The 17,858-nt window shown below is 39.9% G+C and overlaps 1 protein-coding gene across 1 annotated transcript in view; it reads right to left on the bottom strand.

The window, feature by feature from the left end:
- Positions 1-11,745, bottom strand: part of LOC121522742 (potassium voltage-gated channel subfamily H member 7-like) — a 72,219-nt gene extending 60,474 nt beyond the window's left edge. Inside the window, exons 1-2 of the mRNA XM_041807378.1 lie at positions 11,610-11,745; positions 11,089-11,319 (exon numbers count right to left, since the gene is read on the bottom strand). Coding sequence (XP_041663312.1) covers positions 11,089-11,319; positions 11,610-11,685 — 307 coding nt within the window. The 5' untranslated portion in view covers positions 11,686-11,745. The remainder of the gene's footprint in view (positions 1-11,088; positions 11,320-11,609) is intronic.
- Positions 11,746-17,858: the final 6,113 nt, after the last annotated feature.

Raw genomic sequence — 17,858 nt, 5'->3', positions numbered from 1 at the left:
AAAAATATATATATTTGTAAATGCGTGCGTCTGTATTTGATGGCTTGAGCGGTGCTCGCTCCCTTAGCTTCTTAAGATTCTCCTTGGATTCGTCTTCTTTACATTTGATGGGATTAACTTTTATCCCTGTGAATATAAAAAAGCTGCAGTATAGAGTATATGTGAAATCAAAAACATGCTGACCATCCGAGTTATCGGCTTGGAAACCTCCCTATTATTCTATTAATCTCTCATCCCTGTCCAAAGACGGCTGTATAGCTGCACCGCCCACCATAGATGAGATTATTGACAGCTGAGCGGTCTGAGAGTCCTTTAGTGTCTCCCTGTGAGCCAAAAAATGTTATTTACACCTGTCTGAATGAATGGACGGAGTATTAAGACTCGCTCCCTTTTCACGATGGAAATTTCATTAACTGTAGATTCTATTTCCATCATTAATAATTAAAAGATTGCTGCTTAATCAAGTGCTGCTCTGGACTCCTACATGGACGGCTTACTGTACAGGTCGGACAGCTGTGCTGTAAGATGTTTTAAAGATGCATTAATATCAGAGTAGCTGCTGTTTGTGTTTCTGCAAAGCGAGGACAGCTACATTTGTATTTTTAATCTTATTTCAAAAAAGAGGAGCTATTCCTCATCTCAACCCTGCTGTTCGATTTTGATGTATTGAGGCCTCATATTAATCTGCATAAGCTGATCTACTTTAGGGGGAAACATGAGTAATATTGTTGAGCACTGATTTTTATTTTTATATCTTCCTACCAGCATGCTATCACACAACCCCAGCTTTAAACAGCACAGCCCCAGACTACTGCCTGGTAATAAGTCTTGTATAATGAAATCTGACATGTTTCTCGTTTAGGGCTATTCTGCTTAAGCCAATACGCAACGTTACTGGGGCGTAGCCAATCGGGACTAGGGCATGTAGGGAGAGGCCATGCAAGCTAACCCTTTGTTTCCAGTCCTTGGCCCTTGTGGCAATATCTCGCCTAAGTGAGGCTGCTGTGAGCCATGCAGCCTGGCCTAATTTCATCTTCAATCAGCGTCTCCGGAGCCATCAGGGATAACTAGCGAGCTCTGGCTCCACCACTACATCACATTTGTGTTTATGTTTATCATCGATTCATGATATTCTCGCTCCCTGTGATCTTTTATTCCGTTTAGTTTACCACAAACGTCAGTGGATCGGACGCAATGGATGGTGAAAAATGTAAGTTAGAGTACAGTGAGTGATTAAGAGAAAAACACAGATGGTATGGAGAGGAATATTAGATTACCACCTCCAGTACAAGCATCCCATGAGATAAAAATAGCCTTTGGATGAGCATTCCTACCCAGTGCAAAGTGAGAAGTGTAATGTGGTGGTGTTCAAAGCTTCATTTAATTATCTTATTTTATGTTGTCTTTGTAGAAGTCCGCCCCCCTTGTACTTTCCATATGTTATTGTTCTACAACTGCAAATTAGAATAGATTTTCAGGGGCTTGTGTTTTATGATCTAATGCAAGTAGGCCATAGTTTCAATAAGAAGGGGAACGATTGCATTGTACTCAGAGAAATAAGCTTCAACTGCTTTTACTCCAAACCCCTAAGGTGTAAACAAACCCAGTAGACTTCATGTAATGTGCAATATACTCTTTTTATCTCTTCTTATATCCTATCATAATAACACATCCCAGCGACCCTGCTCCTCAGTGAAACCTTCTTTTCTTTTCTGTGCAGTAGCACCTTGCAACACCTTGTCTTGGCCACATCATAACCCTGACACCGTGCATGTTTTTTAAAGTCCAGTAAGATATTCTGTGCAACATGTGATCACACCTGACTGTTGTAGGGCTCCTCCTGCTGTCCTCTCTCTCCACATCCAGGTATATTTGGTTTCTTGCAACTGTGCAGGCTGCGGCCTGTCCTATGGAGCGAGTTCAAGGAGTTCCAGGGGAATCTTTTATCCACTTTCAATAACTAAGGCTGGAAAACCATGGGAGACCAAAAACATGAGGACAACTTTAAATGATTTTTCATCTTTAATCCTCTGAACTCACACGCTAGACCAGTAGTTCTCAATGTTGGGGTCGGGACCCCATTGGGGTCGCGAGACACGGAGAGGGGGGTCACCAGATGCCTTAAAAAACTAAGAATATTTTTAAAATTGCACTGTTGCCACTTTACACCAATTTGCCAAATTTTAACCTGTTCTCATCACTTTTTAACACCAGTTTTGCCAATTTTAGCACATTTTGCCACTTAAAACCCATTTGTGCCAATTTTATTCCCCCTTCCACCACTTTTTTCTGCCTGTTTTTGCCACCTCAAAACCAGTTCTTGCCACTTTCTACCTTTTGTTGCCTCTATCAACCACTTTTTACACCCCTTTTTGCCCATTTTAACCACAGTTATCCCATTTTTGCCAGTTTATATCAATTTTTCATCCCAGTCTACCTAATTTCCCCCAACTTTTTGCACTTTAAAGCCATTTTACTCACTTTTTAATCCCTTTTACCACTTTTTGTGCCAATATTTGCCAATGTAAACCATTTTTGGTTAATTTTTAGCCACTTTTATCTAATTTTTGCCACTTTTCACCTATTTATGTTCTTTAAAAATCCAATTTTAACACCTTTTCCACAATTTTTTGCCATATTAACTTATTTGAGCAATTTTTCGCCCATTTAAAATATGTTTTTAACAAAAGTTATTTTCATTTTAAGAAGGCTATTTACTAACTAAACAAATGATTAGATAGAGATGTTTGTTTCTTTGATAAGAGTGGTTATTATTTAGGTTAAATATAAAATATGGTTTTCACAGCTTGACTTCACAATAGATCATGATTTTGCTGACCTCTATGGGCCCCCAGCTTGGCTGGGTCCCAGAAACCTTCCCCTTTATCCCCCCTTATGGACGGCCTTGTCTGCACACGACTATTCTTGAATGTTCATGGCTGTTTAACCACCTTCAGGTACAGTGGGGGACCCCGATCTCTGGCTCCTTTATTTTGGGGGTCTCGGGCTGAAAAGGTTGAGAACCCCTGCACTAGACAACTCGGCAAGACTGTCAGGTCACCGGAGACCACACACCTGCCAACCTGCCAATGACCCTGCGTGATCATGTGACTTCAGAAAAAAGGAAAACCATGGATGCCAGTCAATAGCCTCATGCTGTCCCTCCACAACAGGCCGTCCTAGCATGCAGTACACCTCAGATTCAGCAAAAATCATAAAACATGGGAAAGTCTCTTGTCCCTCTGCTGCAGAATCGTAAATATTAATCCTGTCTGATATTCATGATTCGGGGTCTGGGGGCCTTTCGTGTGATTTGGAGCAGCAAAACAATCATGTCAACACTAAACACTTGAAGAGTTTTCAGATAAATAATAATCTGTGATGAGGCTTCACTCGGGATACGCCCCCACTGTCGTCAGGGGCGGAAAATCTTGCCTCAAATTGGGCTTAAAATCCTGTAGTGTGTGGCCAGCCCAAGCAGAACCTTTGTTACCAGACACATCAGAACAAACATGATCAAGTCTGCCATCAGCTGATCGCCATATTGCATAAGCAAATTGTGATATAAGTAAAATATGAAGAAGTTGACAAAAAAATATGGGCTGCATCAACACAGCAGGGAGAGGTGTCAGAAAACGATTGTGTATATGCAAATTAAGGCTGTAAATCACTGTCCATCACTAGCTTGTGGTATCTCTGTCTATAATATATCTTATTTTTATTCACCCTTAATTTTGCGTTGCTTATAAACATATATTCTTATGGCATATTTGACAACTAAAAATGTAGGTGCATGCCTGACTGTAACAAAGGAGTGGTGTGTAAGCATGGATGGACAAAGCCTATGGGACATTCAGTTATTAGGATTTGGTTACTAAGGGGTCATAAAGATATAAGAAATGAATAAAAAATAAAAAAGTCCTGTTAAATGAGTTGTATAACATTAGAATCCATTCAGATGAAAACAAATCTGATAAAACTGGAGAACAATTATTACCGGACCTTAAACAAAAAGAATTAGAGACACATTATCAACATAAGATAAATGAATATGTGAAAGTAAAGCAGCATGGATGGAATATGCTTTCTAAAACTGCAAATAGAAATACATCCAGGAAAAATATTGACAACATTTTGGTTGAAAATGGAAATATCATTACATCTATGAATGACACTCTCAAAACTTTAGTGCAATTCTATACTCAAAATTTTAATGATGAGGAAATGCAATAGTAAAAATCTCTGTCCCATGATAAAAACTTAAGCTTTAGAAATCTTTTTATCTCCAGGTCGTCTAGTTTTGTAGTGCGTTTCCTGTACATTTTAGAGGATGACCCCAGGAGACTTTTTTTCGTCTTGACCTGATACATATGTGTACCAATTTTCATGCCTCTAGGTCTTACCTAACCTTGCAAAGCAGATGGATTCGCCTGTTTCTGTGTTTCTCACTGGCAAATCCATCTTGCAAAGCTCCCGTCTGAACCCTTTGGGTCACTTTTGTTAGAAAGTGACAGGACCAATCAGCGACGAGGGGCGCGACGTATGCAAGCAGCAACAAGAGGCCGGTGCAATTATGGCGGAAGAGCTTAGCATGGATGCTGGTAAAGCGCCAGTTTTATCAGAACTTGATGACATTTCTTCGTTAAAAGAAGACCAAAGAACAGCAGTGAGTTGTTTTCTTTTCAAAAACGAGAAAAGTCGTGTACTGACATGTCTACAAGTGCCATGGTTCACGTTATTTCTTGGTATGTATGCATGTGCACATTGGTCGCGGCTATGTCAGGTATTTTGTTGCTCTGATTGACCCGTAAAGATGAGACAGACAGAACGTTCATCCAATCACACTTCGAGTTTTCTTCAAATCCTCTGCCCTTTCCCAAACCGTTAGTATTGAAGGTTTTCCAGATGGATGTGTGAAACATATCCATCCCCATGGGGCCCCTGTGTGATGGACTCGCAAATTCCACCACAAGATGGTTATTTCAGCAGGGGAGCAATTTGGTAAATTTGGTGACTTTTTACACGTTAACGCCCCCAAAACCAGCCACAAAGAGGCAGTCTTCGCTGACCACGTTGGTGCTAGGCCCTAATGATTTATTGCTTGTGCTTGTGGAGAAATACACATAATCAGGAACTTCAAAATATTCATGTATTAAATCATAATTGCTGTACTGGGAAAAAAACGCAATACAATTATCTTACCAAATCGTTCAGCATTAAACCTGGCTTACTGTTTGTATAAATAGTGCTCTACACTGGCCTGACATGACTCGACGCTACGACAACTGCAAGACTACGCCGTTTTTTCACTCTCTATTTAGTGATAGTAATAAAGCGTAAATAAAAATGCTTATTCACATAATAAAATGTAATGTTTGTTCAGGCAGGAAATAGAAATCATACACCTTGGTGTTTGATTGACTTATTCTCTCCCAGCACTAACAAGCAACACAGCTCCTTCTCTGGACAAGGCAGTCCATTTAAATATGTCACCAATGCTGAATAGGAAATACTGCATTTAACACTAGCTTAATGCTTTTTGTGTCTGTTTGTCCATCCATCCATCCATCCATCCATCTATCCATCAGCTACAGTCTCCATTGCCAAGCAACACTGTACATCCATATTGTTATAAATGTTTATACCTATGACCAGTGTTCCTGACAGAAGGTCATAGGTGAGATCATTTGCAGCAGACAGACGTGTTTGTTGGTGTCTCTCCCTCTTCCTCTCTGAAGGTTAGCTCACAGATCTCCTAGGTTGAGAAACCTCAATGGTCTGAAGGCATTTCTGTCTATAAACTGACCTCTCTGCCTGCTCCAGAGCAGGACAGTTTTCGGTAGGGCTGTCAACATTAACGGTTGGACATTCTTTATCGTCTCTTTCAGCACACTTTGTAAACCACTGCAACATGTCCCAGCAGCCACAGCGACGTTAAATAAGAACGCCTTATTTTACAAACCTCACAGAAAGCTTGGTGGACAAATCAAACGCCACCTCGTACACCTTGTGCCATTAAGCATTTCTTAATGCTGTCTTATTTCCTTCTCAATCTATCTTATCTTTATCCCCACTCATGAGCAGCCTTTTTAGTCCTGGAAGCCCAGAGTTAACCCTGAAGTTACTTCGCTATTCGGGCAGGCACCTTTGCCATCCTATACATTTGGTTTGTTATCTCTGATTTTTTTATTCAGTTGTCATATCCACACAAATCATCTACTCATAAGGAAAGGGTGTTAGTAGTATCCACTGCCTCTACTGGTACAATAATTTAAAATGCAATTAATGACGCCGGCATCGTTCATCATCTGCTATTTCTTGTCACATGATAGCATGAAAAAAAGCGACATTTTGCATAGCAATCACTTAGTGTGGAAAACATGATTTTTAAGCTCTCTAAATTTTGTCTATATACACTAATACATTAGTGGAGCTTCAGGCTGAACCAACAGACCTGTGTCAGTTGGGGTCTTTTTCGTTATTTATCCTCATTCTTTAAACTTTAAAGTTTTTCTTAAGGACTAAAGTTTGTTTCCTTGGCAATCCTCAAACCTTAAAGTGTGTCCAACTGAAATTTAAATGTTATTATTGGTAAGGTATTGGTATTCGCTAAAATGAATGTGTAATGGGCAAAAATCAATTATCGTGCATCCCTATTTTTAAGTTAACCTCTTCATCAAAGATCCAGGCTAAGCGGCTGTTATGTAATGGGCTTGAAGGCAGAAATTGTTCAGCATAGCTAGATCAAGGATAGCTCTTTTACCCTTTTATTTACAGGCTACTTATGCTATGCTACGCTAGCAGACTGTAGGTTGTACTTTGACAGTGACATAAGAAATTGTTCAGCATAGCTAGATCCAGGATAGCTCTTTTACCCTTTTATTTACAGGCTACTTATGCTATGCTACGCTAGCAGACTGTAGGTTGTACTTTGACAGTGACATAAGAAATTGTTAAGCATTGCTAGAACCAGGCTAGCTCTTTTACCCCTTTACTTACAGGATGTTTACACTAAGCTGAGCTAAGCTAAGCTAGTAGGCTGTAGGTTGCACTTTGACAGTGACATTTCAAAAAAATGTTAGGCATAGCAAGACCCAGGCCAGCTCTTTTACCCTTACACATACAAGATACTTACGCTAAGCTAAGCAAAGCAAAGCTAAGCTAAGCTAAGCTAGCAGGCTGTAGGTTGCACTTTGACAGTGACATGACAAGAAATTGTTAGGGATAGCTAGACCGAGGCTGGCTATTGTACCATTTTACTTACAGGATATTTATGTTAAGCTAAGCTAAGCTAGCTCTAGGTTGTATTTGACAGTGACATAACAAGAAAATGTCACAAATAGCTAGGCCCACGCTAGCTCTTTTACCCTTTTCCTAAGAGGATGTTTACACTATGCTAAGCTAGCAGGCTGTAGGTTGTATTTGACAGTGACATAACAAGAAAATGTCACGCAAAGCTAGTCCAAAGCTAGCTCTTTTACCCTTTTACTTACAAGATGTTTACGCTAAGCTAAGCTAAGCTAAGCTAAGCTAAGCTAAGCTAAGCTAGCAGGCTGTAGGTTGTACTTTGTCAGTGACATGACAAGAAAATGTTAGACATGGTTTGACCCAGGCAAGCATGATTTTTAAGCTCCCTTTCAGTTTTTGTTTGATGTCAATAGGCCAAGAAAAACAGGAAATATGATTATTTGAATTTGATATAAAAATAAATTTTACACATAGGGTACAGTGGACCAGACTTTACAGCACTGGCACTGGTATTTTTTCCATAATTTCCTTTTTTTTTTCTTCAAAGAAAGTCCATATATTGTTTGATATCAATTTTTAAAAATCTATTTTTGGGGAACTTGTGTTTTTTTGAAGGTCCTATATCTAAAACAATATGCTAAACCTAAAAAAAAGTTTTAATTTCATAAAGATGTAGTAGTGGAGAAAAATTATACCAAACACGAGCCTGGTATACATTTTCTGAGTGGTTTATTTTGTCAAAACAGTAAGTAAAATGGCAAAATAGTCTTGGACCTCTAAGGGTTAAACATCCTTTCATTGGCCCTTATCTACCTTATTTACTCGACTTTATTGCGAGTAAAAAGATATTCCCATCATCTTAGTTTATCTTTGACTTCTCTTGATGTTTGACTTTTGGACTGCTTTTAAAAACTCTAAGTCTGTTTAGATCTCAGGTTTTAGCTCAGTCTATGCTAACTCATGCAAGGAGACAATTATAGCAAAGAATCCATTAGCTAAATTAATATGCAAATTTCCCTGATTCTTGCAAGGTGTTCTGTTTTTAATCTGTACCATCTCCCTGAATGGCCTGATTGCTATCTAACCTATGAAACCTGATGAGAAAAGCTGTGTTTGTGTTTCACCTCATACTGCGTGACACCAAAGAGGTCTGAGCAGTATGAAAAATGGATGTGCTCTTTTGCAGGGTGGTCATGCAAGTGTCCCCTAGCACATTTCATGCTCTGTAACACCCCCCCGTCAGTGTCCCCTCAGTCTCATCCCACCCCTGCCACTTAAACCCCTCAGCTGGGGGCGCACGGCCTGTCAGTCCCCTCAGTGGGGAGTCACCTATGAAACCCTGCACCCACGCGTATACCACATGTCCCTGGCTCATTCAGCACGGTTAGCTAAGCTGCTCGCTGTTCTGTAGCCATTATCCATTTAACTTCTCTCGGCGCGGTGTCAGCTTCCTTTTGTTAAGACTCATTCAGGTACAAAGTATTATTACACCCCGTGGAATAGGATAGCTCTACAAAGCCATCAAGGGAAAGCATTTACCTCATTGATTATGTATCATGACTGGAGGACTGTGTGAGGTATCTTCTCTCACAACCCAAAAAATGTCACCGAAAAACGCCCTTATGCTGGAGGCCTTTTGCTGTGCTCCCACGGTCGCCATTGTTCCACCACTTTAATATCTAAGCACACGCGTAAGCAGCTTAACTTTCTGCCTTTGCGGTGAAAAGAGCCCTAGCTTTGTTGCTCCTGATGTCACACAGCTTCCTCAAATCCTGACCTTACTTTTAAAGATTTCAGCTCGTAATTCAAGATCCTAATTCAAGCTGAATTTCCACCTATCCTGCGTGGAAAACAAGCAGAAATCAAAAGGGGATCCTGGTAACACATCTGAGGATACGCAGAAGGAGGGGTGGGGGGGTTTAATACAAAGGATTAACTGATTTGCATGAGGGCTGATAACTTGAAATACAGTTAAGAGAGGAGACATGGAATACATCCACTTTTCACCCATCAGCCTCAATTTGCAGAGCCACTTGAATCAATACAGCCATCGCTCTCAAGGATGCCATGAATCTTTCATCCCCCCTCCTATAGCAAAGTGAAGAGAGTGTGGATTGTGTCCTCCATACCAGTTTAATGCATTTGCTCTGTAAGCTGCTCATTCCCAGTCACTGCACTGTCAGCCCTGACATCTTTATTCATGAGCACACACGCTCACTGTAAATTCCTCTGAGGAGTATTAGGAGTTGTGTCTTGAAGCCGCGATGCACACCAGGGGAGGATTGTGGAGAGACGGAGAGCGGCGATGACGGGTTGGAAGGCTTCTTTTTAAAAAAATTACATGCGTGCATAACGGGAGGACGAGGAGCTGAAGTTTAAAATCTGACTTGTCAAAAAGAGAGGGGGGGAATAAGCCAAGCTGCTCTCGCTCTCACAAAAAAAGACCCTAGAGTGTTTTGGGTAATTGTCTTTGAGATTCTGGAGCAATCTGTTTAAGTGTTGTACCAGCTGCTGCTTGATTTCTTCCTGATTGGCAAAAAAACAAAACAAAACAACAAAAAAAGTCGGCTCTGATGGCTGCTGATGCTGGATTAAAAATGTATCCATGACCTAGAATCTAATCAAACTCCCAATTAAAAATTAAAGCTGCAGCTCCCTATGATTAAATAAAATATTAGATTTCATACATTCCAGCTTTGACTCCTCACATACTGCTGTTTGTACAAGGATTAGAAGTTATCTCAATGAGTTCATAGCCACAACATCCCAAAATGTCGGCCTCGTTTGAGCAATCTCTTTCACAAAATAAAATCGGGCTCTGTAAGAGGAGCACTTTTGGATTGATCCTGTACAGCGATGTCATGTTGACCATGAAAAGCTCATGTGAGAGCATGGCAAGAGTCAGTCAATCCGGGGGATTTATGCCACTGAGCGGTAACATCATATTAATTCCCTCTGACTCAGGATTGCTGTCCCTGCAGTGCACCATTCATAACAGAGAAAAATGAATGATGGGACAAAGTGAAGCAGTGAAAGGAAGGACTTGTGTTGGAAAAATGCACAAGATTTTACATAATAAGATCCAATTCATATCTATAAATTCTGCTCTATGAATCCCAGTATTCATATAAGCATCAGCAGAAATGATCAACATTCGAAGCAGGTGTGAAATCGACAACAATCAAGTCAAAGAAATGCCTACTTTTACAAGCATGCTCTAGCTTCTTTTTCATGCTAGATCCAAAAATAAGAAAAAAATCTGCAACACTTTTTGTGTCACCCATGCACACAAGGCTGTGACTCCGGAAAGGTGCCAAAACTATGGTCGTGCATGCAGCGTTTGACTGTTTTCACACTACAAAAACATCATCTTTTGTTTATCTGCCACATCCCTATGAATGATGTGGAAAGGTGCATAGATTTTGCATGTGCAATTATGATCACATGTGACAAATTAGATAGATGTAGTTTTGCAGGAACTTTATGTGCTGTTTTCAGTGAGGCTATATGGTTAAAAACATGATTTCACTAGGGAAATCCTTCTTGTTCTCCATACAAAAATCATATTGAAATGCCATATGTGTTTCTGTTTACCTTCCTCAGCCTCAAACTCACACAAAGAGAGTTGTTTCAGAGCTGACTGCCCTTATTGTTTCCCTCTGACTGTGTTTCTTGTAACTGATGCTGGACGGTTAGTAACCGACTGACAGGCCACACATCACGGCGCGGACACAGTTTGGACTTTCAGTGGGGTGCTTTCTCTGGAGCCCTCTCAGCTTACAGGTGCACCGTGAAAGCCCTCGCTCTCGTGCCAGGTCAGTGACTGACTGACTGACTTACCATCCTTGCGGTAGTAGGTGATCTCCACCTTGCGCTCCTCTGACCCGAGCACGGCCTGGGACACCTGGCTGATGGCCTCTTTGTCGGTCAGGTCACCGTGGAGGAAGTCGCAGGTGCACGGCTTCTGCATGATGTCCGGTCTGGAGAAGCCTGTCATCTCGCAGAAGCCGTCGTTGCAGTATATGATTGCACAGTTCTCCACCCTGGCATTGGCTATGACAAATTTACGATCTGTGGGGAAAAGGGAAGTACTGTCTCAATCATGCTGGGGAACATCTGACCTTAGGTTTTCACCCCAGTTTGAGCTTACAAATAAAATCAAACAGTGGTAAAGATAAGCACACTCACATCTTGCATTTTCATTCACATAATAATAACACATCAAAGATTAGTTTTATGAAAGAACAGTATTTTTATAATTTCTCACATTTCTTCCACCCATAATATCTATTTTCAGTATCTTCAAATCACAGCCTTTTCTCAGAAGTATGCCTCTGTCTGTGGATCAAGAAAGCACTTACTCTGACCCTCGAATTTCCGGATAATAATTCCAAGGAAAGTGTTTTGTGGCGCAACGTGACCTCTTCTAACAGGCATGTTTGGACACAGAATATCCCACGATCTCCTCTGAAAGCTCCTTTACAAGTAAATCCCGAAGTTACAGATGTTGGCTCGTTGTGCTGGTCCCTGTACCACGGACCATAGTCGACGCGAGCACTCTTTCCCACTTTCGATGACCTTCCCACTTCCCACGAAGACTTCTTTTTTAGCCTGCTTGTATGCCTGCGCGTGTGAATGCCTCCTCACCGACACGCGGGGAATCGGGGAGGATTGCTTGAGTTAGAGTCAGTTCGCAAAGCATTTCGCGTTGAGGATGGGCTCGAGCCTGACGTCCTCTGTGCTGCTGTGTGGGGCGCGTGCAGCGGACAGTGGTTGATATGCCAAGGGGAGTGACGTTGCTCCCAGGGGGTTTAGTTCCCTCCACCTCCGGTAAGGATAAAGCCCCAGCCTTGTGGTCAGAGAGGCAGACATCACCGGAGTATTCGCTCATTTTGAATTTGTGGTGTAATCATGTACTGGAAAAATGTAAATCCCCGATATTTACAACCAGTTCTGTGAGATGAGCGATCAAGAAGATCATCATAATGTGTGCTTGTTGCAATAATTTAATGTGAATGTTTTTAACCTACTGTAAACTGGCTTCAGCATGTTAATTAGCCTGATAAAAGAAACTCATTGGGTCTGCTTTGTACCTATTTCTTAATATAATTTTCAACTTTAACCAAAATAATGTAGTAGTTAGCTAATTTCTGCATTTGCACTGGGGAATAGTCTCTATGTACAAGCAGCTACACAAAGGAAAAATGGAACATTTTATTTGATATGCTTATTTTTTTGTTTTCCTATAAATCCTTACATTTTTAAGTAGGAATGTACAGTACTGTGAGTCCGGTATTGGTACCTGCTGATATTTCCATCCCATATTTGCCTGTGTATTTCAGCATAAATTACTGTGGATTTTGCAAAATATATGCTAAAACATTAGTGGAGTTTTAGGCTGAACCAACAGACCTATTTCATTTGGAGTCTTTTTCTTTATTTATCTTCATTCCTTAAACTTTAAGTCTTTCTTAAGGACTACAGTTTGATTTCTTGGTCATCCTCAAACCTTAAAGTGTGTCCAAGAGAAGTGAAATTTCTTATCTTTAAAGCATATTTAAATATAGATATAATACTGGTATCGGCTAAAATGAATCCAGGTTAAGTGGCTTTAATGGGCTTGAAGGCAGAAAATGTTAGGCATAGCTAGTCCCAGGCTAGCTCTTTCACCCTTTTACTTTCAGGATGGTTACACTAAGCTATGCTAAGCTATGCTAAGCTAAGTTAAGCTAGCAGGCCATAGGTTGTACTTTGACAGTGAGATAAGAAAATGTAAGATATAGCTGAGCTCGACCCAGGCTAGCTATTTTACCAAATTACTTACAGGATATTTATGCTAACCTAAGCTAGAAGGCCCTAGGTTGTATTTGACAGTGACATAACAAGGATATGTTAGGCATAGCTAGACCCAGGCTAGCTATTTTACCATTTTGCTTACAAGATATTTACGCTAAATTAAGCTTAGCTAAACTAAGCTAAGCTGTAGGCTGTGGGTTTTGTTTGACAGCAAAATAACAAGAAAATGTTAGCTTCCTTCTTACTCAAAACTCTGACTCAAAAACATCTATTTTAAAGAAATTCCCACTGACAAAGTTTTCAATAATAAATTGCATCTTTATCAAACAATACTGAGGTTAGGGTTAGCCAGCAGAAGAATGACCCATTCATACAGCTTATGCACAGGAATTAATGACATTAGCCATGTTGTGTTGAACACAGTAGGATTATGCCACATGAAAATTGTAGCAACCTACTTTCTTATACCAAACTTTCACTGTTGCTAAAAAAGTTGAACCATCAAACACCCTAGTTACATCCTGATACACTTTCAATGTATTTTGCTTGATTCTAATCCAATTATGTGCTTTAGTGGTGGTAGTGGACTATTCAAACCTGAAATTGTGAGTTATTCCTTTAACAAAGAGCTATGTGCTCAGGATAAGGGCATCAATTAGGGGCGGAGTTGCCTGTGTGTATGCTTAATCTTCAGAGTTTTCCCAGAATGCCTTTGGGCATTGGAAACTTTTCCACCATGTGTGAAGTTATTGATTGTGGGGACCAAGTCAAATATTATAAGAAAAACAAACTGACCTCCGGGATAGTGCAACTCCTTGATCAAAATAATCTATCAGTATTTTACTGTAAGGCTGAACAGTTAAAGCTTGTTAAACAAAACAGCTGTTTTATCCTTATTTTTCTGTTAAAAGGACACATTTTTAGTTTTAGGTGAGCACTACTCATTTTTGTAATTATACTCAGATTTTTTGACAGTCATCTTTTAATCTACAGTGTTCCCAGAACACCTTTATTAGATACTTTTGCAGCATGAGTGAAGTTGCTGACTCAGTTAGACATCTCCCGCCAGTGGGAAGCAACCACAATACACAAAGGATGGCATACTGAATATGATGAAAAGGGTCTTCCTTTTATAGTGTGCACCTTTCAGATGTTGTCAGTTGTAGTCACTTGAATAGAGTACCTTGAATGGCATAAATAAATGTTCAAGATTAAAAATGTGATAGAAATAAGGGTAAATGTTGTGGATGAAAAACATGTGGCTTTAGAAGTATTTAAACATGTTGTTTTGTTGGATTTAAACAGATTTTTTTAAGAATAGGAAAGCTTCCAAAATGTAGTTTGACTTAAAAAAAAATTAAGACGACCCAACATGAATGTAAAAGTAAAACTGAGCCGATATAATTTAAAATGGCTGTTTACTTGCATTAAATCTAAGTCGCTTCAAAGATTCAAACATTTTTGAAATAAATCAAACCGATAAAATAAATTTCACTCAGAGAAACTGTGTTAATTCTTTTTGAGAAGGGAAAACTTAATTTAATTGAATGTAGTAAGTTTTTTTTTAGGTTTATCCAACAGTTCTCCTTTTCTGTTATGCATTTGGAAATGAAACATCACTTGATTTTAACTCAAGCATTCAAAATTATTTGTAAGTTCATTTAAAATCAGTCTGAGTTTCTAGATATACATTAAACATTACAACCTGATACGCCAGATGGATGTAGACATCCATCCATGTAGACATCCATCTGGTTAACCTTCCATAGACAGCGTTTGGGAAAGGGCAGAGCCTTGGAAAAAAAAACTCGGAGGGTGATTGGATGGTCGTTCTGTGTGTCACATCTTTACAGGCCAGTTGGAGCAACAAAACACATGATGTAGGCGTTACCGAGGTTCGTCGCTACCAAAGATAGAGAGCTGCACAAAGTGAACCATGGTGAGTGTAGACATGTCAGTACACGACTTTTCTCGTTTTTGAAAAGAAAACAACTCACTGCTGTTCTTTGGTCTTCTTTTAACAAAGAAATGTTGTGAAGTTCTGATAAAACTTACGCTTTAGCAGCATCCACATTAATGTCTTCCACCGTAATTGCACTGGCCTCTTCTCGCTGCTTGCTTACGTCATGACTCCACTGCGCCCGAAAGTACTGCCCCTCAACGCTGATTGGTCCTGTCACTTTCTAATGGTTCAGACTGGAGCTTTGCAAGATGGATTTGCCTGTGAGAAACACGGAAATGGGCGTATCCATCTGCTTTACAAGGTTAAAACATTTAATGTCAAGGAAACATCTTTTAAAAACAATGCCTTTACAAATGATCCCTTAGCAACCTTCATTTATATATACAACTTGCTCTGTAACTTACTTTCAAACTCTTAATCCCATTATTAAATGTTAGACTGTTCCTCGGGACTGAGTGGGTGCATACAGGCTGTGCTTGACTGACATCTACTTGACTCATAGGTCATTTTGTTAACACTGTAAGGTGGTTCCTAAATTAAAAAATAACACATTGTCAACCGAAGCACTTGTACTTACATGACCTTACATCATTTTGAGAATATCTTTGCTCTTCCCCATGTAGAAGTCTCTTCTGATAAAGTTACTAAAAAACATGTTTGAGTGTGCTAACCCTTTAAGCTTTGTTTCCATGTTTAAGCTACATAGAGCTCAGAGGAGCTGTCCGTGGTGCTGAAGAGGGTGATGATTTCAGGTGATGCTGAAAAGCCTGCATAGATTCTGATTTTGTGCATTTTAGCTATTCATGGATCTGATTATGTGATCTGTGATCAGTCTGATTAAAATCATGTAGTTGCACTGGTGTATGAAGAGTTTTTAGCGAATAAAATCATTAAATTTTTTTTCTGTGGGCCACAGATTTTCAGGAAACACCGTCTACAAACAAGCTCAGTTGTTTTGAACCAGCATTACTCAACCCATCTCAACTGATGAGCCAAATTGTTGAAAAATACGTTCACAAGAGCCGTAGTCTAAGGGAAAAGTGGCAGAAATGGGTTGAAGTGGCAATAAAAATAGTACAGGTAGTTAGTTACAGGTGGCAAAAATGGTCAAAGAGCAGCAAAAATGTGGCAAAAATGAGGAAAAATAATATAACATGGGCAACTAGAAAAGCACTCAGAGAGCACAGACCTCCACCATTAGCCCTATCTCCCAATAGTGAAGAATCCTTTAAAAAATTCCTGGATCCGTCCCCATATGCCCCCATCACAGCATTCGCCAGTTACTCCCTCCCTGGTGGGGTGGAGACATGGTGAGACAAAGGACTGGCTTCACTACGGGTGGACTATAATGGCGGAAGCATTGCCTGCCGGTGCCAACAGATGCGTTGACAGTCTCACCCATGGTCTCACCGGCAGGGCGTGAATATTCCTCTATTCCCCCCAGCATTCTGAGTATTCTCGCTACAATTTGCTGTCTCTCTGTTACGCTCCAACTTGTCTCCTCGACCGGGCATGCGTCTTTCAAACTCTATAAACTCCAAAACGTTGAAAAGAAACACACTCAAAAATGCTGCTGAGGCATGCCGGTAGTCGAGTGGCTAAGGCACGCGCCATGTATGCAGGCGACCCGGGTTCGAATCCGACCCGTGGCACCACTTCCTGCATGTCTCTCCCTGCTCTCTTCCCTGTTTCCGACTCTATCCACTGTCCTATCTAATAAAGGCCAAAAATAAATCTTTAAAAAAAAAAAAAAAAAAAAATGCTGCTGGGATTGAAGTGACTCATGTCTGCCATCTCCTGGTGTAAAGTGGTAAAAGTGCAGAGCTCCGCCATTAGCCCTATCTCCCAATAGTACAGAATCCTTTTAAAAATTCCTGGATCCAGATGGTGATCCAGATCAGTCCCAAAATCTAATCAGTTCTTCCTTATGACATTTCTGACATTTCCTGAAAACTATATCAAAATCCGTCCACAACTTTTTGAGTTATGTTGCTAACAAACTAACTAACAAACCCTGCCAATCACATAACCTCTTTGGTGGAGGTAAAAATCAGCAAAAAAGGTGGGAAAAATGAGCAGAGAGTGGCAAAACGGGAAAAATTGGCATTTAATGGCAAGAGGCAGCTTATATGGGTGAAAAGTGGCACAAAAATGGCAAAAAGGGGCAAAAAATTGCAAAAAGGAGGATAAAAGAGGCAAAAATGAGATAAGAGTGGCAAAACACGGGTTAAAGTGACAAAAGAAGTGGCAAAATGGGCTAAAAGCAGTATAAATTGATGAAAAGTGGCAAAAAAAGAAAAGAAAAATGGGGCAAAAAATTGCAAATAAGAGCAATGGAAATATATGGAAAAATATAGGTTGACAATCAAGTTTGACAAATATAGCTTTTGTATAAGTGTGGGAAACAAACTGATTAATGTGATTCACAATTGATCATTTCTGATGTCAAAGTTTCCCTTTTTAAGGTTCTCTGGGGGTAAAATATTTCAAGTCATCCCAAAAGAGCCACGCATTGAGTATCAGTGTTTTAAACAGTTCGCTAAAAACTTGAAGGAAGCAGCAACCTGGACTGTTGATTCTTAGAGACATAGGTAGGACTAGCAGCATTTTAACAAAATATTTCACCCAGTGCTTAAAATTGAGTAGCTTTCATTTAGAACTGTAATGAATAACAGCAAACTGGAAGTTTTAATGTTATCATTAGACATTTAAAAGTATCTAACTGAATGAACTGATGAGCTTTTACTAGTAGTACAGAAACAGTAATAGTAGTAGAATGCCTGACTGTAATAAGGTTATTTAAGTTTTATAACTCAAATGCACCTCCTTTGACTACAGAAAAGAACATATT

This window comes from Cheilinus undulatus, linkage group 15 (assembly GCF_018320785.1).
Source record: "Cheilinus undulatus linkage group 15, ASM1832078v1, whole genome shotgun sequence".
NCBI classification, from domain to species: Eukaryota; Metazoa; Chordata; class Actinopteri; order Labriformes; family Labridae; genus Cheilinus; species Cheilinus undulatus.
The sequence above is the reverse complement of the archived record's forward strand: the minus strand, read 5'-3'. Positions and strand labels throughout refer to the sequence as shown.